At 42.9% G+C, this 21966-nt stretch overlaps 2 protein-coding genes across 2 annotated transcripts; both read left to right on the top strand.

Annotated features, from left to right (window-relative positions):
* Positions 1-6578: 6578 nt before the first annotated feature.
* Positions 6579-13758, top strand: rnf19b (ring finger protein 19B). The gene is made up of 9 exons (XM_030789041.1): positions 6579-7156; positions 9638-9837; positions 10549-10693; positions 10967-11129; positions 11886-12000; positions 12402-12542; positions 12719-12908; positions 13088-13222; positions 13338-13758. Exons 1-9 carry the CDS (start codon positions 6579-6581, stop codon positions 13756-13758), a joined length of 2088 nt encoding a protein of 695 aa, XP_030644901.1.
* Positions 13759-15821: 2063 nt separating this feature from the next.
* Positions 15822-18071, top strand: ndufs5 (NADH:ubiquinone oxidoreductase subunit S5). Its single transcript, XM_030789042.1, has 3 exons — positions 15822-15886; positions 17316-17535; positions 17854-18071. Exons 2-3 carry the CDS (start codon positions 17320-17322, stop codon positions 17956-17958), a joined length of 321 nt encoding a protein of 106 aa, XP_030644902.1. The 5' UTR covers positions 15822-15886; positions 17316-17319; the 3' UTR covers positions 17959-18071.
* The last annotated feature ends 3895 nt before the right edge of the window (positions 18072-21966 follow it).

The raw sequence follows: 21966 nt of genomic DNA, 5'->3' as shown, positions 1-21966 counted from the left end.
CGCGAATTACGTCATGCTCTGGGGCTTTCCTCTATGAAGCGCAATGGAAAAGAAACCAAGCTGCGGAGATAATCTTCGCGTTAATTTAGCTGAGTAGACTGAGGTGAACAGGCTAACGTTTTCACTACGAACTACAGACTGTCTACTGTTACAATACATAGTTGACCTGTCACAAATTAGGGGATAAAGAGGGATTTGTTAAAATTTACGGCTAACGCGGCGGCAGAGATCACAGGGTACCGCCTTGTTCCACTGAACTGACATCTTTCTTCCAAGGAATACCGTCCGATCTAGCTGTACGGTAAGTAACACCTTTGTCGAATTCGCCTTTTACCACAACACTGTGACATTCAGTGTGAATGAAAAACAACTTAAATGTCAAATGTAACTGAATGTTTGCTAGCTGTCACAGTCACACCTACTGTTAACTCTCCTACATATCACTTTGCGGGTAGTGTTCGTACCAGCAGTTGACAGTACAATTTCTTCCCACACAGAAACGTGCTTGGCTTGTCCCACTTTGTCCCACGTTCTATATTATATACACTTGTCTACCAAAAGAGGAATTCTGAGCATAATTTAGTATAGATTAATATTTGGGCCACCCTATTTAATTGTGGGTGAAAATAACGTCATTTAATCAAACGAGGATCTGGGCGATATTGTACACAGCTTTTCTTTTACATCGGTGTGCAGACGGGTTAGTTGTGAATGCTCCTCTTACTGAGTTCACCTCTTGGCTAGTCATCTGATTTCTGTTCATCCAACCTCCCTTCCCGCTGTAACTTCTTTACCTGTTTTTGTCAATTATTACAACTCTTGTTTTATTGGTGATATTTTGTCACTAATACTTAGTCAGTATTAATCATTTCATCAAACTGTGAATCTCTCTCTCACACTCTGTCTCTCCCACATGCAAATATACTCATAACCTAAGCAACGAACACATTTTCGGTTATGTTTGAGATCAGAACATAAAACCATTTTTTTCTCCTGATGTCTTCAACTGCCTGTAATGTGATGAATGCCTGTTGTAACCCGTCACCTCAGTTTTTTTCCTGGTCCTTTTTGTGTCTCATCTCTCTCTCTCTCTCTCTCTCTCTCTCTCTCTCTCTCTCTCTCTCTCTCTCTCTCTTAAACCCTAGGCCTGATCTGCTTTGTTCTATGTCCAATGTGTTTATTAAACATTCAGAAACTCAGCAGTTTCATCCCTAGACATTTCTCTAATTTTAGTCATCTCTGGCCAATTCTAAACTTCCCGCAACCAGTATGTGTAAATGAATGAATGAATGAGTGTGTGTGTGTGTGTGTGTGTGTGCGTGTGCGCGTGTGTGCACGCGTGCGTGTGTGTGTGCAATCGCGAGCATTGTTGCCAGTCAAAGCTGTTCCTATTATTGTGCTTCCACTGAAAAAGGAACATCATACATTCAACACTTATCAGTTCTGTTGTACTAAGTGGCTTGTTCTTTGGAAGAGCCTGTGGTTCCTGTTTGGCCTTCCCACTGTATACTATGATGCTGTGTAACATTATCCTAAACTGCAGCTCTTATCCTGTTTTTATAGCTAATGATTGTCCTCAGTGGATGTTTGGTTTCAGGCAGAGGAATATAGGGTTGGGTCCTTGACTCTTAGTTTAAAGGAGACTGTATCCAATGATCTTTCTTAGAGACTCAGTGGCTTGCGAGTGTGTAGCATGTTACCCCACACTAACCCCCAAATTCTTTGTAAATGATATGTGTTTACTCAGTTTTAACTCAGGTTTAGTAACTCCAGTCAAAAAAAAAAAAAACCCTTATGATTCAATAGCTTGGACTCTCCCTGGAGGAGAGAAAGAAGGAGAATGTAAGTTGAGTTGCCACATTTTGAAATTAATGAAGAAGGCCGGTAGAGACAAATTCCACCAGCTGCCACTTTGTAAGAATGGAACTGGATGGCTCAAGACAGCCACCTGTTCCACACAGACACACGTGAACCCCTGTAGCTCACTGCTTAAAGAGATTTAAGTAAGTATCACAACCCTGGCTAATGAGTTTACAAGTGTGTTTGCCAGACCTCCTTCCAGCTCTGATGACCTGCTACAGTAACGTTGGCAACAGGTTGTTTTTTTTTTCTTTCTTTTTTTTTTTAACAAGACTTTGTCATCCTAGCTGTTCTGCAAAACGTCAATACTTCAATCGCTTAATTGAAAGATTTAGGCAATTAAGAATGTGTACAGTTGGAAACATATGAAATAATAACAGACACATTGTTAAGCAGTGCATAATATAAGACATTTTGGTAACCAGTGACAAAGCAGGTTTAGTGAAATGAACAGCGTGTACAAAGAATGTCCCTGTACTCATTTATCAATGATATTATGCATATTTTCATGAAACAGGATAGCTCATGCAAAATGAATTCAAGCAGCATATTATACAATTGAGAAATAACTTGATGTCAAGTCAGTACATGTATGTGTGGTATGTTTTCAGCCAAGCAGCTGCAGTTCATAGGACTCTTAGCTGTTAGACCATACTCAGACCATTGCATAAGCACAGTCACATACAGTGGCCCATCTGTACGCTCATACTGACCATGTGACCCCTGTATGTATATGTGTGTGTGTGTGTGTGTGTGTGTGTCTGTGTGAGAAGCTCAGTCCTATCGGTGGAGTGCTGATGCACGATTTGGCCTCGTACAGCGGCTCAGCAGGATGATACTGAACTGCTGAGTTACTGTTTCAGGGTCTGCTGAAGGTGGAAGTGCTGAGAACAGAGGAATAAACTGGCCTCCATTTCTTATCTCTTTTCCAAGAGCTATGAGGTTGTCAAGGCCAGCTGCGCACACGAACAGACAAACAGGGATATTTATTCAGAGTGTCCCTATGGCCAACTATTTGAAAGGAAAGATTTTTCATGTTGCCACTTTAAATTTATTGTCTCAAATTCCCACTTATCCACGTGATGGAAAATAACACTGTCATGTATATATATTCTTTGGACTCACAAAGTTATAAAATATTAATGGAGTAATAACATGTATAATGACTGATGACTAATTATTAATATAGGCATGACTCGTCATCAGTAGTTGCGCTGAAATAACTTGGTGTAGTAACAGAGAGCTTGCGCTGGGTTCCGTTTGTACACAGCTGTTACGCAAACGTGCAGTTGCAGAGACAGGTGTACATGCGATGAAAGGCAATAATTCCTGTGGTGTTTTGTGTGACGTCTTACGTCTAGCGTCTACTCTGATTTTATACCGAGCGGATGAGAAGACGAGACGTGCTCGGCATGTTACAGTGTGTAGGTTTTGTGTGTGATTGTGAGTTGACGAGACGATAAAAGGCTATGAGAATGTACGACTGTAGACCACAGGAAGTTCAGTCTGAGCCCTCAGTCTGGGCCCACTCCTCTCATCACACATTCTCCGCCCGAGCTGACACACACACACGGGGGGGTTAATTAACAATCATAAGGGTTATTTCCACCAGGGGTTCATTTAGCTACATTTTATGAAACGAGATGTTGATTTCACTTCCCTAGGTTTTCCCGTCACACCGAGCACACAGTGACGTCAATATTTTGTACTTATGTTAAACAAGTCCTGCTTTTGAATTACTGTCCCGTTCTCCTTTTACAAGAAACTGAAAATAAAAGCCAACACTTTTGAGGCAGGGTATTTTCACTGCTTGCCTCTCAGACGACTTGTTCTTCTTCTTCTTCTTCTTCTTCTTCTTCTTCTTCTTCTTCTTCTTCTTCTTCTTCTTCTCTCTCTCTCTCTCTCTCTCTCTCTCTCTCTCTCTCTCTCTCTCTCTCTCTCTAGATTAGATTTTGCTTTATTGTAACAGATAAACCATTTGACCTAAAATCACGATTTTTTTTCCTAGAAGTTTCAAACCAGTGTTGCAAAAATGCATAATAACAGTTTTACCACACACACACACACACACACACATATACACAGACTATTACTCACACAGAAATTCATGTATAGAGATGTGACACAGATTTTCAGAGATAGGCTCTTGTCATCCACCCACGTACTCCCTCACACACACACACAAAAGCCGGGAGAGCGCAGATGGTAATTATGTATCATCGGTTGCCTTCGCTAAGGTTTCAACCCTCCCTTGGAAGAAGGGTTAAAGTGGAGTGGTAACGTGGTAGGGCTGTTATGTTTCCTGCTGGACCTGGGTTTATATATAGAGAATAGGGAGATTCTTTTTTTCGCCGGGCACTCGTGATTCAACGCGAGCCTTTCAGTGTGCCACGTGAGGAGGGAAAGGTACATAGTAACTGTAGGGCAAAATCATATGCAATTCTCACTACGGTCCTCACTCGTAGCTGCCGTTATTTAGGGTACAGCGTGCGCGCTCTCTCTCTTGTTCTCTTCGTGTTTGTTTGTGTGTGTGTGTGTGTGTGTGTGTGTGTGTGTGTGTTAGCCCAGAGGGGCCGCCGTGTTGCTGTTCCGTCGGCGTAATGTTTGTTTAACTGTTTAACCGTAGCGAGTGATGGCGATTACGCGTCAGCCCGTCAACACGTCAAGTCACAATAATGGCGGTTGATGGTTCAAACAGATCCTTAGAGAGGAGAAGTGGGTCACATGAAAACAGTTCTCACTGCAGGCCTCACAAAAGGAAGACATATATCCACACAAATTCAACAGTTTAAACGTATCCTTAAGTAACTGACTTTGAGAACTCAGCAGTACTCAGACTGTAGCAGTCTCACACTCTTCCCTCCTCCAACTGTAGTAAACAGATTCTCAGGGCAAGGGCAGTGGTCAGTTTAAGATAAATCAGAACACATCTGCTCCAGCGTGGTGTGTGGGTGTGTGCATGCATGAGTTAGTGAGTCAATGATTTGTTTATGGGTTGGGTGAATTTGCTTTCGACAGACTGGCATATATTCTGTTGCCTTATATCACCCCTCATTCCCTGCATCCCCCCCCCCCCTCTCTTTCTTTCTCTCTCTCTTCATCTGTCTCTTCCATTCCCACTATATAGTGTACTACCAGGACACAGCTGTTGTTCATGGCACAACCTGACCTTGTAAAGTGCAAGTTTGAGTAATGGCATGTGTATATTCAATGTGTAAAATATCATATTCATCTTTAGATTGGCCTTTGTGTGTGTGTGTGTGTGTGTGTGTTTGTATGTGTGTGTGTGAGTGTGTGTGTGTGTTTGTGTGTGTGTGTGCATGCATAAGAGCCAGAGTCACTCTGAGGGTCCTTGTTTGCTGTGCTCATAGTGAGGATCTCCATGGCAACCTCACTTGCAGCACAGTGTGAAGTCGAGAGGGAGCATTTGTGAGAATGTTTAGAGAGGGAGAGAGAGAGTGTCATCTAGAGACACAAAGGGATATCAGGATTGATGGACGAAGCAGGAACGAGTATAATGGTGTGTCTATGGTTCCGAGGAGAGCATATATAGTAATACAGTGCACATCAGCATGCACAATGCTTTGTATGTGTTTGTGTGGTTTCTGATGTGGTGCAGCAGTTCAGCTCTGCTCTGTTTCAGCATTTTCAAAACGGAGTCAGTTAGGCAACCTCTTAAATACTGCCCACAGTCTCCGTGCATTAAAGAGTGAAGGGTAAAACTGAAACAGAATGAGAGGGTGGGAGTGTGTATTTGTGTGTGTGTGCGTGTTTGTGCGTATGTACCTGCATGCTCACTATTTTTTGGGGCTAACTTCCTGTGCAATTTCTCATCTTACAGGCGGGACGATACAGAGCGTGAGAAAGCGAGTGTGAGAGAGACGGGGAGAGAGAGAGAGAGACAGAGAGAGACAGAGAGAGAGAGAGAGAGAGAGAGAGAGAGAGAGAGAGAGACAGAGAGAGAGACAGAGAGAGAGAGAAGGAGATACTAACTGGAGCACCTCTGCTAAGTGCTGGAACCAGGAGATTTCAGCAGAAGGCACAGAGGACACAAGACAGGAACACAAGCCCCGTGAAAGAACTGAGGACATTTTAAATCGAGAGACACTTGTCCCAGATTGTTCCAGTTGCGTGTTGCCTCTTTACTTCTTTACTCAGTTTATCTGATCTCTCGTTGCAAGAGTTGTAAGTGACAGTAACCCTATTCCCCTGGTTGATGGTAACAGCTAATTTTATAGGTGTTTTAATGTGAATGTATCTGTTTATGTCTATACGCGCCATTCAGTTACTTTGAATATTGTGAGAACAACCTTGTGGGAGTGAAAGGGGATTTTTTTTTCTCTCTCTCTTTCTCTTTCCCTTTCAGTGAACCTGTTTCACATAGTTTATCTCTCTGCTTGTTAGTCTGGTTCCTTGTTACTGGTAGAAAGGGGAAAAAAACGAGTAAGTGACAGGAATTCTTGTGGAACGTTATTATCTGTGACATCCTGGTGTTGGTTTCACTGAGCAGAATCAGCCTATTGTGTCAGGCGTGTGTGTGTGTGTGTGTGTCCTCACAGAAGGATAAAATAGTTCAGTTAAAGTAAGGAAGAACAGACTAGATGCACGGGAGCCTGTTTTAACTTGATTTCACCTGTGCCAATCATTTCTCACACAGATAAAAAGCCTTTGACGGGACATACAGACAGGGACCGACCAAGCGCTTTGGATCAGGTAGAATGGGATCAGAAAAGGATTCGGAATCGCCCCACTCCTCCGTCAGCGGTGTTCCGAACCCGAAATGCCGTGGGCCGGGGAAGAAACAGGGTCGGATCTCCTTCACGAGTCTCTTTCAGAGCAAGAAGGGGTCCAGGGGGAGCAAAAACAGCGCCGGCACCACCCCCACCGCTCTGACGCAACAACAGCAGCTCCTCCCGTTGACCACGCCCACCCCCGCCTCTCCGCACGCGGCCTCGTCCGAACCCCTGTCGTCCAGCCAGCCCTCCCTCGGCGCCGGGGCTCCGGACATGCTGGAGTGCCCGCTGTGCTTGGTGCGGCAGCCGGCGGAGCAGTTGCCCGAGCTGCAGGGTTGTAATCATCGCTCCTGTCTTTGTTGCCTGAGGCAGTACCTGCGCATCGAGATCACGGAGAGCCGCGTTCAGCTCAGCTGCCCGGAGTGCGCCGAACGGCTGTCCCCGCGGCAGATTGCTCTCATCCTGGACGACCCCGCGCTCCTGGAGAAGTACGAAGAGTTTCTCCTCCGACGATGCCTGGCGTCTGACCCCGACTGTCGCTGGTGCCCGGCCCCAGACTGTGGGTAAGAACTCTTCTCTCTCTATGTCACTTAATCGTGTACACACACACACACACACACACACACACAAATGTGTGCACACACATGCGCACTCACGCACACAAACGCATAGAGGCCGACACACACGCATTTACAATAAAGGTGATGGGAGGAGGTAAGGGCAACGTAGGAGGAGGTAGATGTTTGTTGGGGGATTTGTTTTGGGGGTTTTTAACATCTGAATGTAATTCTGGTGGTGAATGTGGGCTTTTTGTGGTGAGGATATAGACATGAGTCATAAGTATTGGAAAGTGAAATATTTCACAAGAGGGGGAAGTTTGTTTAGCACTCCACCCTCTGGTGGAAGAATTGTTTGGACTTGGAAAGTTAGGCGGTGAAAATACTAGTTCACAGGACATTGTTGAACTGAGTGGGAAGCACAAGGTCACAGGCTCTGTCATTTCGAGAGTGTGTGTGTGTGTGTGTATGTATATGTGTGTGTGTGTGTATGCGTGTAGTTTTGTGTGCGTATGTGTGTGCGTATGTATGTGCGTATGTGTGTGTGTGTGATTGTGTGTGTTTGTGCTCTTGCATGCGTTTAATGTGCAGACAGTAAAAGCCTGCATGAAATATGTCAATCGTGCTTCTGGTTTGCTGACCTACATAACTGGTACCCGTCTCACTGCCTTTGTTTGTGTCTCACTGTCTGTGTTTGTGTCTCACTGTCTCTGGTTTTCTGTGGTTGAGTCACTCCTAGTCCCTGTCAAACAGGGAGGCAAAGAGGTCACAACTTGCACAAAGGGGCTTTTGCGCAACATGTGGGGAACTTCTCCGAAAGGGGATGTTTTCTGCATATGTGAGTTAGAGATAGAGTGAGGAAAAGAGAAAATGTGAAAGAAGCAGAGGTCACAGTGCAGTAGCGTTGTCATGTCATGAGTTGCTGCAACATATGTGAGATAATCACATGGCTATAAAGAATCAGAAGTGCCCTGGGGACTGGCCTCTGTCTGGATTTTACTTCTCTCTCCCTATTTTTATCTCTAAATGCATTTATGTATGTCAGGCGAATATGTGTCAAGCTTACGTGTGTGTGTGTGTGTGTGTGTGCTCGGATTAAGCAGGAATTCTACCAGATGTCACACACGGGAGAGTTAACGTCATCGTCTCCCTCTCTCTCTTTCTCTCATCTGCATGCGTTCACATACAAATATACAGCATATTCATAGTGAGGCTCTCCTCCCCTCATCTCCTCTTTTCTTTTGTTCTTTCTCAGTAACCACATGGGTTCACAGGAAGAAGACAGGGCATCAACATTTGTTTGTTTTGAGTTGACTGAGCGATAGCACATAACATAGATCTGCTCCTTATTCGTCCCTCCAACCAGCTCTGCCTCTTTGCCTTGATTGAAAGGAGGACGTAGCTGGTCAAAGCAAGACAAGGTCCTCTTTTTCTCTCTCTCTCTCTCTCTCTCTAGGTAGTCAGTTGCTATGGTGACAGGGATGCAGCTTAGAGGTAGTGTTGCCAGGGGTAACAGAGGTTGGAATTTAATTAGAGCGATCATTACCTACTCACTGGACCGTATGTGTACAGCACTGTTTGTCTGTGTGCACTATGACTTTGGCTTTCTATTTTATACCCTTGTATTATTGATCCAGTGAGTGACTGCAGTTAGCAGAAACATACGCACACACGCACACGCACATGCACACACACACACACACACACACACACACACACACAAAGACAGACTGTCTTTTTGCATTTGACCAAACATACAGGCTGCCTCTGTGAGGTTCTGCGAGAGTGCTGCACGGTTTATATCGATCATTGTAACGCTCAATTACAGCGGATCTGGATAATCAAGTCTAGCAGTGATGTTTTCAGAACATGTGGAGGCCTTGTCAACAGGTCACATCATGTTTTTAAAGCAGCAGAGGATAGTACATGACGTCTGGAGGGTTTTTTTTGTTTTTTTGTTTTTAGTTGCATAGATAATCCGTTTTGCAATCTGTTTTTTTCAACTGCATCATTTTTTTCTAGATATGCCAGCAATTTCAGCTATTTAAGGTCAAGCTTATCAAAGTCAAAACTATATATTTAATGTCCGTGTTGCAGCTCAGACTACTGTCAGGAGGTGCCAGAATACCACACCTTGTGCCAGCTCCACTTGCTAATACGTGTTAACATGTTTTATATTGAGACAGTGGAACTGGCCTTTACAACCTGACCTTCTGTTCTGAGGCTTTAACATGTCATGTTTTGACCTGATGCGAGTCTAGACTCTTGGCTTGGTTAACAACGACGTCTGTCTTATGGATAAAGACTTGATTACCAAGCGGTCCAGCCCTAATTTTTGAAATGTTTAGTCTCGCCGCTGAATGAGCTCACACACACACGCTACGTTCAAGGGGATGACGTAGCTGACAAGCACTCACTGGCACTAGTGTATGACATGCATTTCCAAGGTTGCCACCGCTCAGCGGCTGTTTTTTGTCCACTTGCCAGGTTCGCTGTGATCGCCTCGGGCTGTGCCAGCTGCCCCAGATTGGTGTGTCAGAGGGAGGGATGCGGTGCCGAATTCTGCTACCACTGCAAACAGGCATGGCACCCCAACCAGACTTGTGACTCAGCCCGGCAACAAAGGGCTCTCTCACTTAGAACACATAGCAACCACTCGCCCAGTTACACGGCCGAGCAGGGGCCCAGTGAGTTCTCCTCCTTTCATCTCTCCTCTTTCTCTCTTCCGACCCTCGCTCTCTGCCTTTCCTGGTCCTTTGCCATTCTTTCTTTCCATTCGACTGTACTTTAAAATGCCTTTTTACAAGGAGGTGCCGTATCATTTGTCTCACTGGTGTGTTCAGCCTGTGGTTTATTTTTTTTTATCGTGAGACTTTAGTTTGGCCTTTTCTCAGACATAGTTATATAGTAATCAGCTCTAAGAAATGGTTTATGAGTGATTGCACACTGATTTCAAGGTATAATTTTGTAACAGCGCTGTAGTGTTTAAAAATCATTACAACAAATTATGCTCCTTTTTTTAACCACAACTCTGGGGTTACTTGCCTTTACTTGCACACCACAGCCCAAGAAAAGAGCTCTTTCAGTCAAACAAGCTAGACATGATATATTTCCTTCAACTTCCTTCGTATGTCTCTCCCTCCTAAAGGACCTTTTATTCTACACACAGAGCTCCAAAATGATCAAAAACAACTACACCTTTCTCAATGCTCCTTTCCTTGCCCTCTCTATCAGTTCGGCTATATATCTATCAATCATATTTCTCTCCTTCTACTTCTATCTCTTTTACTCCACCTGACATTCAAGAGGAGCTTTAATCAGCACGCCCTGTTTATAGCAGAGCATCTGCCTCCACTAATACTTCAATCTAACCGTCTAATCCCTCCCCCCACATTTAGCTGATGACATCAAGCCCTGTCCACGTTGCGGTGCCTACATCATCAAAATGAATGACGGCAGCTGTAATCACATGACCTGCGCTGTGTGTGGCTGCGAGTTCTGCTGGCTCTGTATGAAAGAGATATCTGACCTTCACTACCTCAGGTACGTATGGGGCCAGGAAATGGTCAAATAGTTAGTGGGACAGGAGAATTAGGGGAACTTTGAGAGGCAGTCACTTCAACCGCATATGTTTCCTGTGTCAACCAGTTTGTGCTGTGAAGTTGAAACTGTTGCTGGACGTCTTTGAGGCTCAGTGAAAAGGAATGTGGTTGATGCGCAGTTTTTCTTTGATCTCTTGAAATGAGCACATTGTAACATACCTCTCTCTCTATTTCTTTCTTTCTGTCTCTCTCTCTCTCTCTCTTTCTATTACAGTCCATCAGGTTGTACCTTCTGGGGAAAGAAGCCATGGAGTCGTAAAAAGAAGATTCTGTGCCAGCTTGGCACACTAATTGGTGCCCCAGTGGGTATCACTCTTATCGCTGGCATTGCAGTGCCTGCCATGGTAATTGGCATACCAGTCTACGTTGGACGCAAGGTTAGTTGACCAGTCATAACAAGGCGATACCCTTGCTCACTATCAGTCCCAACCGCAGATCCCTTAGAGAGATAAATGTTTTCCAAGGCCTTGATCTCACTCTGGAACACATTATTGAGAACATTGTGGAAAGATGTGGAATTGCCTGTTCCCTCTTGTTCCGTCTGGCTAGTCCAACAGCCTTTTGATCATATCTGGCTCAAGTTTTAACAGACTCTCTGTGTTTAATTTTCAAAGCAAGAAAATTGGACCTGAATTACAATTTAAGGCAGTACAGAAGTGAGGGGTTTTTTTCTTGGCATAATAAAGGCAACGCCACATTCCGTTTTCCAACACATCTGCCAGGCAGTCTCAGGAAGTTCAGGTGCCAGAAAGGAGTTCTTTTACTAACGGTTCAAACGCAACCTTAAACGGAGATGAGCTCTTCGTCAAAAAATGGAGCCACACGCCAAAAACAACAAGTGTTATTTTACCACATTCCACAAGCTACTCCTCAGCTCTCCCTTGTGGCCAAAGCAGGAACAGTTACAAATATTTTAGTGTTATCTCAGATCTGAGAACAGGAGTAAACACTCCTCCACATATTTATCTACGTGGAATTTTAAATGTTCGAGAAGATAATAAATATATGTAGCTCACTGACCTGTTCAGTTTCTGTTAGAATGTAGCAACAGACAACGTTAGCATGCTAACCAATGACGATTCATTGACGTTGCCTTGAGTGGAATTCTCATGGACTTCTATCGTTGGTCACAGATTCATTCCCACTATGAGGGAAAGAAAACATCTCATCATCGGAGGAATCTCGCTATCACCGGAGGCGTGGCCTTATCCATCATCACTGCCCCTGTTATTGCAGCCGTTAGCGTGGGTAAGTAACCAACTCAGGAATCTGCATGGTGGCAGTGTAGGCCAGTCTCACAGGCATGGAAAAGAGTTTGAACCTGGGTCTGCTGTAGTGAACAGCAGCCAAACAATATTCATGCCCTTTGCAGTGATACAGTCCAGCTGGTTTGCATCTGCTGGATTCAAGCTCTCGGTTGGGTTTCTGAGTACAATGTTTAGGGTTTCTCTTGAGATGGTAGAAAAGAGATTCTAGATTGAGCAGTGTCAGCATGTGTAGGATATAATGGTGACCTAGTCACCCCAGAATGTTTAATATATGCACGGCCATAGGTTGCGGCCATAGTGGCAGTTCCCATGTATTATTGGTGGCTGATGTGGTTTTTCAGCTATGTTACAGAGTGGTGACCCTGCTGTTCTCTCTCACAGGTATTGGTGTACCCATCATGTTGGCATATGTGTATGGAGTGGTGCCAATTTCCCTGTGCCGCGGTGGGGGCTGCGGAGTGAGCCGGGGGAAAGGCCGCGGTGTCAGGATAGACTTTGATGAGGATGACGGACCAATCACAGGTCAGTCAGGCAAAGGCCAAAATAATCATTTCACTCTAAATGACAGAAAAACTGGTTTGCTTTTTATACATGTTCTGTCTGTCCTGTCCCTTTCTCTCTTGTCCACTTACTCCTTTATACATAAATGTACATATCCCTTGTTTTAATGTTGCATTTTTGTTCACCTCTCTGGGTAGTTGCTGATGCGTGGCGGGCGCTGAAATCTCCCAGTCTAGGTGAGAGCAGTCTGGAGGGCGGAGCCAGTGGCCTCAGCACCACATCTCCCAGTGAAGGCTTATCAGTGGCCCCTGGAGGCCTGGGGGACACACCCCACTTCAACACTCTTGCTGGTGGAGCACTTGGAGCCAGAACAGGAAAATACAGCAGGTATGGGCACAATGGGGGAGGTCTTTTTGCATCAGCAGCCGGTGAATCAGCCGCAGTCAGTTCAGTAGTTCTAAATGTGGGTTGGTTCAGGTTTGGATGTTGGCTCTGTGACCAGGTTTTCAGGATAGAAGTGTTTTGTTTGTGAAAAGCAATATGCCATAACTTGTTCTCTGCTCCAGGCTGGAGGTTCAGGGTGGTGAGTTGGGAAAGGAGGCAGTGCGCAGAGAGACAGGAAGCCTGGGAGCAGGCAGTGACTGTGCAAGTACCAGAGGCATGGCAGGATCCATAACCTCTTCCTATACACTACCTGACAGGTGAGTCACACCACAGCTCCAAATATCACTCTCCTTGTCTCATTTGTTTGATGGATTTTTCACTTGTTTGACCGTGTGTCTCATGTTGTCTCTTTCATTCCTGCTGTTTTTTCAGAGAGGGCACTAATCTGGAGATCCAAGTAGACATTGAAACCAAACCTAGTCATCTGTGTCTTACAAGTGAAGAAGACCTGGCTCCGCCCAGCGCGGGTGTGGCGACCGGTTCGGGGGAGGAGCCTCAGGACTGCAGCTCACGGAGAGGCGGGGCTTTGTCTGGCTCATCTCTGGGACTGTCGCCTGGAATGTCGCTCAAGGAGGGGCTCCGCGACGTCACTCTGGCTCAGCCGGAGAGCATCCGCAGCGACCTCGAGATGTCGGACACGCAGTCGGACGACATCGCCGAGCTAACGTCGGACGATTGCGACTCCCCCCACCCCAAAAGCTGCCGCCCTCCGCCGCCACCCCAGTCCTCCTGCAGAGCCCAACATCCTTCAGACAGCCTCCACTGTCCTGACAATGTGATACTTTATGTGTGAGAGAGACGCCATGCTCACACTGTTGCACAACTATCATCTCGTTACTATATAGCTTTTCCTTTTGTTTTATGTTTATTTTTTTCTTTTGCTCTTTTAGTACCTTTTTTGGATCTTGAAACATCCTTTCATACAAGCGACTCAGTGGCATCTGTTGCTTTTGTAAATCTGTGTCTGTTGCTCTGGAAACCCATCTGTGACTTCTCTGAACACAGACAGGGCTCTACCTCTCTGACAATTCATACAAATCTTCATGTTTACTTTACTGTGCAAAAATGCCTTGGCTACTTAAGCAAAAAAAAAAAAAAAGAAAAAAGAAAAAAAAAAGAAAAGTTAAACAGTACTTACAAAATTGTCACAAATCTTGCAAAACACAAGCAGAGGAAAAAAATGTAACAAAGTTGCAGTGTCACCGTGTACACCAAAACGGGATGGACTTTGGTAAAGCAGTGATGGTTTGGGACAAACTTGTATTTTTTTTTATAAGTGTTTGAGTGCATTTACTGTACTGTATCTGTTTGTTTGTCTATTTGTTTGTTTTACCCTAATTTATAACAGAATGACCATGACATTGTATAATTTGCTGTATGCATGTGTGTCTGCATGACCTTCGCTTGTATGTGTGTATACAAGCATTGTATGTATCCATTGCACTGACTGAGTTTTGCACAGAAATGAGATTGAAATGGACCTGCACTTCAGTGTCACCTGCACAGAAATGAGAATTGATGGGTAAAAGGAGGGGGATCAGTGCTATGGGTATATAGTAAGTACATAACTAGCAGACAGTTTCACTTGAAATGTTTGCCTTATGGACAGTGCTACTGCACTTAATTACCCTCTACACTGTCTCTCTGCCTCACTGACAACACTGTCTGTGCTTAGATGTGTGCTAATTTGTGTGTGTGTGTGTATGTGTGTGTGTGTTTGTGTGGTGACATGACTAGGGCAAGCAGACAGATGCACAATATCTAGTGTTTTGGATTGAATCATTTTTTTCCCCTCCTCTGTTGAATGAATGGATAGATTGATTGATAGATGGGTGGATAGAATGGAAGAGCACTTTTGCACTTTAACCCAGTATTGTTCTATAGTCTGGTCTTTATGTGCTCTCAATCTGTTTACTATCAGCCTATAAACTGTTGATCGTTCAGATCCATACATTAAATTTTTATTCTTATAGGAATATAAAATGTTGAAATATCAGCTCAATTTGGTATTTCTCAGTGGATGTAGTTGAATTATAATTGTCAGTTACACATGTCCTAGTACTTTTTTAAAATCAACATGGCTGCAGTTTGCTTCTTATTCTTTTCCAGTTTTTTCAGACCATTTTTTTGTTGTTATAACCTTGAGTTGTAAGCATAGTGTAATGGCCAGGAAAAGTTCTGTGCATATGATAATAAGATTTTTGTCATGAAGAAACACAGTTCAGCTCAGCTTACTATTATTATTATTATTATTATTATTATTATTATTATTATTATTATTATTATTATTTTGCCCGTGAGAAGCTATGTACCTACACAGTGATGAAAGGTGGAATAAATAAGTGGATTCTTTTCTAAACGGGAAAGCAGCCTGTGAACGTTCACAAATCTGGATAAGAGTGGTTAATTGAACAGCAATATAAAGGTAAAAGAAAAATTTGTCAAGTCATTTTTTATGCTCTGTTGTAGAGCACTGCGCCCAATTGGGACATTGTAAGAGTGTATGGAGATTTCATTGAAATAAACACAGTTTTGTGACAACAGTTTTGTCTCTTTTGTGTTTTGAGACACAAATGGGTAATAAAAATGTTAAAACAACTGCATGTGTTAAATGTCATAAGACGATAGCGATCGCTTAGATTAGAAGAGTACATAGTGAATAACAGTTTTTCTAAATACTTAGTGCAAAATCGTTAAATCGTGAACGATGTGAAAACATCTCCAAAATCTACCTAAGCACAGACGCACTCTTTATGCGAAGTATTGTGATAACATACATCAGAGCGCCATCTGTTGTCAATGTAAATAATGAAAACCCTGAGGTCAGTTTTACAGCAGTGTTGGAAAGCAGACACAAGGCGATTTACGGCCAGCCGTAAAGTGTTGGTCCAAGGAAGGTTAAAGTGACTCTGAACATTAAGGTAAGTATTTACATCTTTGTAGTACGGTGTAGTCGTGCTTTGTGTTTCCAAAGCTCACTATCGATAAAAATTTCTAATTACCTGTCAGAATTTGGCAACCAAATCGTCTAATCAGGATCAACTTGTTAGACCTTGTCAAAGCAGGGTCTACCGCGGCCTGTGAGAATCCGCTATTATGCTAACGTCAAGTAAACCACATAGTCAGTTAGCGAGGTTTATGACATCGAGCCGGATGGAAGAAATTGTTAAACGAGTACCCACTAAAGACAGTTTTTGAGCAAAATGATTGGTTAGACTACTACATCAGAATCTCCAGAATGATTCAGACGTAGCTGGCTGACAAGAAACATTGTTGTCTTTTGAAAAATGTAAAATTTACTTGCTGTCGTTTGTCCCTCGTCACTTCTAAAAAGTCTCTGCCAACATCGGTTACAGCAGCTTATAACGCTGTCCATTGTTAAATTAGGTTACCCAAAAAGCTAGCTAACGTCATGTTTATCAGTGGAAAACCGTTAACGTCAATGAGCGATTAAACTATAGCGTTTAACTTATTCTGGCTAACTGAAGTAATTTGTAATATATCTGCGACTCGCTTGTCTGTAGTTAGAGTAGGTGCATTGGAAATTATTAAACCGGAGGGGACGTATAACTAAACGTGAGCTGAACAAGTATCTAACATGGCTTGGTAGCCAAACAGAGTTATTTAGCTTCTCTTTCAAATGTGTTATGAGAAAATCCCAAAGTCACAAGTCCTCGTTGCGGACAGTCATGTAGTATGATGACGCCGCGACAGTTTCTTGCGGCGTTACTAGCTACATCGAGGGGGAACAAAGTGCAGTGGAAAACCAGCGAGGCTCCAGGTACCGAAAAGCGAGCAGAGTCGAGCCGGTACCATGCAGTGTAAAAGCGACATATGAGTCGGTAGGCTCGGGCACGAAAACCTCAGGTCACGGAAATTTCTGTCATGTCAAGTGGTGGGGTGAACGTAAATAATGTCAAGTTTTGTAGCTAAGGCCGTCTATTGCGCCTGCACGTAAACCTGAAAATCCTTTTTAAGTTTGTTCGTTAATTGTGAACATCATTTCTTTTGGCTTTTCATATTCCTTAGAAATACTATAAGGACCAAGTGTACAGAGGAGAGCTATACCCAGATCAGCACTGTTAGACACGTAGTACACGGGTCTTGGTCTTTGAATTACTAAATGAGCACTTCTCAATATGCCACCCCAACTTTGTCAATTCAGATGTTATTTGAGATGAAGTGCTGTTCTTTGAAGCTATGTATTTCTGTAGTTGGAAGCTAAGCTGTCTAAATGAGAGCACTATCAGAGGTATAGTACAAGAGTTAATTGTGTCTAAAGTTATTATAATACAGTACACCAGCATTGATTCTACTGCTTCCTATGCCACTCTCGCTCAAACATTGCAGGACCATGCCGTTTATCGATCTTCAATCGAGGTTGGGCATCAACTTGGACCGATGGTTTCTGGCCCAGAGTGGGGAGCAGCCCTACAAGCGGGCAGCCCGGTGCCATGCCTTTGAGAAGGAATGGATCGAGTGCGCTCACGGCATTGGCCAGACCAGAGCAAAAAAAGAATGTCAAATCGAGTTTGAAGACTTCTATGAGTGCATGCACCGAGACAAGACGGTGAGTTAACACCTGGATTTAGGATCGAGCTTTGTTGATTTGAAGCTAGATTAGCACTTTAAAATCAGCTTTAGCTCATTCTGAAAAGTTCCTGGGTTGAAATCTTACAAGTTCCTTTTCAAAGTGAATTTTCACTTAGGAATGTTAAGTTATTTATATTATATATTGTTAATAATGTGGTTATAAATTAAGTATTCATCCAGAGCTATTATCTTGTTTTGTTTTAAAGGAATTGCAGTGGAATTTCTGTCATGGTCATGCTAGTTGTAAGTCTAACACAAGTCTTTTTGCCATCGGCCCTGTTCTTTCCTCATGCAGAACAAAAGGTTGTATGAGATTCGGAAGGAGAGAGATAGGAAGGTAAAGGAGAAGACCTACTCACCACCTCCACACCACACAGGAAGTGAAGAGCCTAGGCCCTGAACCCTATCCTGTGGACAGGGACTGACTTGTGTATTATAATAATAATTGTTGTATCATCATTGTTTTTCTGTCCTATTCACATTTAGGAAATAAATCTAATTGATCCTGACCCTGCATTTGTGTGTTCATTATTGAAGTTAAATCGGAGTTTTGACGATTGCCAGTTCAAGTAATTTACTGCCTCTTTTTTTTTTTACACACTGAAACGTTCTTATGTCCAATCAGTGAAATTCCCTCTTTATGAAGGGTAATACCAGAACAGGGAATGTTGCAATCAGAATGAGGGACAATACACTGTTAATCTGCTCTGTCAGAGATCTTTCATTTAGCCCAAAGTCTTTCAAAAAGTCTTAATCATCTTAAACGATTCCATGTTTTAGGTATATAGACAGGACTTCCATGTATTTATGTTAGAATTAATGTCAAAACATTTTTAAATGCGTTAAGGGTGGCACGGAATTAGAGACATCTCTTAACAGCGTTCTGAACTTGGCAAAAAAAAAAAAAAAGTCTTTGTCCTCATTATCCTCTCTGTATACACCAGCAAATTTTGACTGGCACACCACTAGCACCCTGGAGGGTGGGTGTTTTTGTTAGAGCAAAATAAACCACAAAAATCAGAATCTGTTGTAACCTTATTTATAGAACTGTCGTATAAAAGCCATATCACGCTGGAGGTCAGGCTGCTATGCTGTACATCTATGACCGAATCACAGCTGTCCCGATGTCCAGCATAATATCGCAACTGGCATGAAGGTTGTGAAATTGGTTGCGATCATGTCAAAATTATTTTTAGACTCACTGGTGTGTATCTTTAGCCTGTTCACTGACTTGGTCTTGAGGAAAGCACGGTGATGTTACGTTTGAAAAGACATAGGCTAGTCAGTTAATTATGCACAGCACATGAATGTGAACAAACAAATCTTTTGAAATGAATCACTGCGCAAACTTGTGCACTTGTTAGCATCCACTCTATTTCAGCAGTGCTGTCTATTCATGAAACAGCCTATCACAAAGCTGTATCAGCACTGATGACAACAAGCCAGTGGCTCACATAAAACATTCAAGCTCCTCCCACTGGCCATCTCATCACTGCGGCTCAGTGTCATCGCTGACTCTAGTGACCAGTAATTATAGTGTGTGCTGACCTGATATGCTGCTGATAGGTTCTTAGTCCAATGGTTAGTTCCGACTTGAAAGGTTCACAGACTGTAATGATGATGTGGGACAGTGGGAACTAGTGAGTAAGTCTTGACACATCCCCCCAGTGACCTGAGGAACTGTTGACCAATTCATCAGTACAGCGGTTCATCAGTACAAGAGACTCTGTGACTATGTGACCCACAGACTGTGTGTCTATGAGACTGGAAACCTCTTGTGACCTAACAAATTGTTGAAAAGGTTCTAGTACATCAGTTAAGTTATTACGAAGATCTGGTGATGACAGGCTGAGAGTGTTGAAATGCCCCCTACTGCCAGTACAGCAGTATTGGCCGACATCAACTAGTGACGATAGCAAAAGGAATCAGACTACTTCCCTGACTTTATTATAGAAATTGAAAAGAACAAATCACTTTAATTTAATGTGACCGTATTTAATTCTAAAATTCTCATGTTATTACATGCATTACGATACTGAATTGCATTAATATACTGGACACAAAAAGTATTTTATATTTTGCTTTTTTTTAATTTACAGTTGTTTGATATGGTCTGACTCAACAGTCTGAAGCATTTTCACATAATGGATAAGAAAATTTAATTATGATTTTTTTTTTTAAAAAAAATTGCATTACATTTGGTTTCACACATGCTGTTTCACCACACAGTGGACTAATACTAAGCGTAATATTTGGAACAACGTAGGATAAACTTTAAAACAAAGTACTGTTGGTGTATTTATATGACTGCTGCAAAGAGCATGCAAACCCATGTCTCCGCACAGATAAGACAGTACTTTTCGATATGTCCATATCTCATATGTAAACAGCCTACTATTTACAGATTCATGTTTTCGACCAGTTATGGAAATGAATGAATCAGTGAGTTAAAGATATGAGTCATTTTCATATACTAAACAAAATGAACCAAATCAATGAAAAGATTCATTCTGAACACCACGGTAGTCAGAGGAGATGTTTATGTGTTTAAGACGTCCAGTTCAGAGCTGATATGAGAGCACAGTGATCTGACTCATTGGCATGGCTTTTCAAGTGGAAAGTGTTAGCTTAAGGAAATTTGAAATATTGAATGGAAATATTTTCCACCAAGCCTGTCTGTGTCTGTTTTTCTTTTCTTCATTATCATTTTCTCTGTCTATTAAGGCTACATAGACGACCTATGCACAAGGCTGTGGTTTGTGACACCACTATACTCTGTGTATGCGGGCTGGTATTTTACTTCAAAGTATTGATCGATATTATGTGTCCACCCTGAAATAAAAATCCAAGGCCCATCCTTTCCAGTAACTCTGGGCCAGCATGATGTGTGCTCATTATAACTAGCCATGAATCTAACCCTAAGGCCTGACAAGATGTAAAATGGATGGTCAGAAATCCAGCAGCCCAGCCAGCCCATAGGAATAGTCAAAAGGTGAGAATCTTCATTGTGGGTCTGTACTCTGTTAAACGAAACACCCGCTGACCCTGATGGGAAAACTAACCTGTTGAGTGTATTAGCTGTGTATCCCGAGGGACAGCCTCACCTATTAAATCTAAATGTGAGTGAGTCAATCCATCTGACAGGGCAATTCAATTACTGTCCTTACAAGATTAGGCTTTAAGAATCTGGACCCACCACAAGGTGCTGCCAAGATCTCGATTATCTTTCTGGAGATTGTTTTGCCTGTGTTTCCCAAATGTTTTTCAAGTGTGTGTGTGTGTGTGTGTGTGCGCGCGTGCGTGCGTGCGTGCATGCGTGTGCATGCGTGCGCATGTGTGGGTGGGTGGGCGCGGCAGACAAGAGCGAGACGAGGACGTGCAGTCAGGATAAACAATGTGACTTAATACAAATAATGGAGATAAGTAATAGCGTAACGTGTCATGCTGTCAAATGTATTATTATTATACATCTATGTAATAACGTGGTAATTACAGCAATGTCAATTAGGCGCTCTCTTCAGCAACCCTTTTCACTTTTCTGATGCAAAGTTTAAATTGGTTGAAAATGGCGACGCCCATACCCTGAACTGAAGTCATTGCGGAACAATGAATGGACTGAGATCCAGACAGAACATCACAAGTTTTCAATTCGCATTCTAAACGGATTGTACTATTTAAAAGTTCTTTTCCGTGTTCATGGGGGTCTGTTAACTTTCAGTCTACGTCACACAGTCACGATGATAAAGCAAAATTATTGGTCCAAACTGCGAGTAGTACAAATTGCCAGTTCAGTAGTAGTACAAACTCTAAATTAGATTCAGACTAAACAAAACGCACAGAAAAGTTTATAGTAGATATACACAGTATATATACAGTAGATATACACAGTAACATCAAATAACTGACATCAAATAGGCTATTTGACAAACACAAGCGTGATCACCAGAAAGAGTCAGGTGCTGCTGATTACGATCCAGGGGAAACCCATGTCTATGCATCCTGCCTTGGAGGACAGCCCATTGGGACCGCATCAACTTAGTACCCTGTTTTTCGCAGGATCGGTCATACTGAATAGACCCAGCTTTTGTTTGATCAGAACGGCAACAGCGAGCTCAGCTAATCCGCCACTGTCGGATAGAATTCCATCGCTCTTTATCACGGTTCAGCGATGGGGAAGCTCATCAGTTCTTGTATCCCTCTGTCCACCTCAGACAATCGGCAAGAAGTGACCCTTTGCGATGAAATATTGCTCAGTGACCACTGACGCTTCCAAACGTTTAGGCTGCTGCTTATTGAGATTGTGTTATAGAGTTAGGTGATGGAGAATGGTCTAAATGAAAGGAAAGCAGATAGTCTAAAGGATTAAAGGATTGATGCAATCACATGTAACAGATCACTTACAGAAACC

The sequence above is a fragment of the Chanos chanos genome, chromosome 12 (assembly GCF_902362185.1).
Source record: "Chanos chanos chromosome 12, fChaCha1.1, whole genome shotgun sequence".
NCBI lineage: Eukaryota > Metazoa > Chordata > Actinopteri > Gonorynchiformes > Chanidae > Chanos > Chanos chanos.
The sequence above is the reverse complement of the archived record's forward strand: the minus strand, read 5'-3'. Positions and strand labels throughout refer to the sequence as shown.

Bases quoted from the DNA above. Each gene is read 5' to 3' on its own strand.
- rnf19b (XM_030789041.1), top strand. From the start codon at position 6,579: ATGGGATCAGAAAAGGATTCGGAATCGCCCCACTCCTCCGTCAGCGGT. The intron at 10,694-10,966 runs GTACGTATGGGG...TTTCTATTACAG, and splicing joins TCTGACCTTCACTACCTCAG to TCCATCAGGTTGTACCTTCT. The intron at 12,001-12,401 runs GTAAGTAACCAA...TCTCTCTCACAG, and splicing joins TATTGCAGCCGTTAGCGTGG to GTATTGGTGTACCCATCATG.
- ndufs5 (XM_030789042.1), top strand. From the start codon at position 17,320: ATGCCGTTTATCGATCTTCAATCGAGGTTGGGCATCAACTTGGACCGA. The intron at 17,536-17,853 runs GTGAGTTAACAC...TTCCTCATGCAG, and splicing joins GCATGCACCGAGACAAGACG to AACAAAAGGTTGTATGAGAT.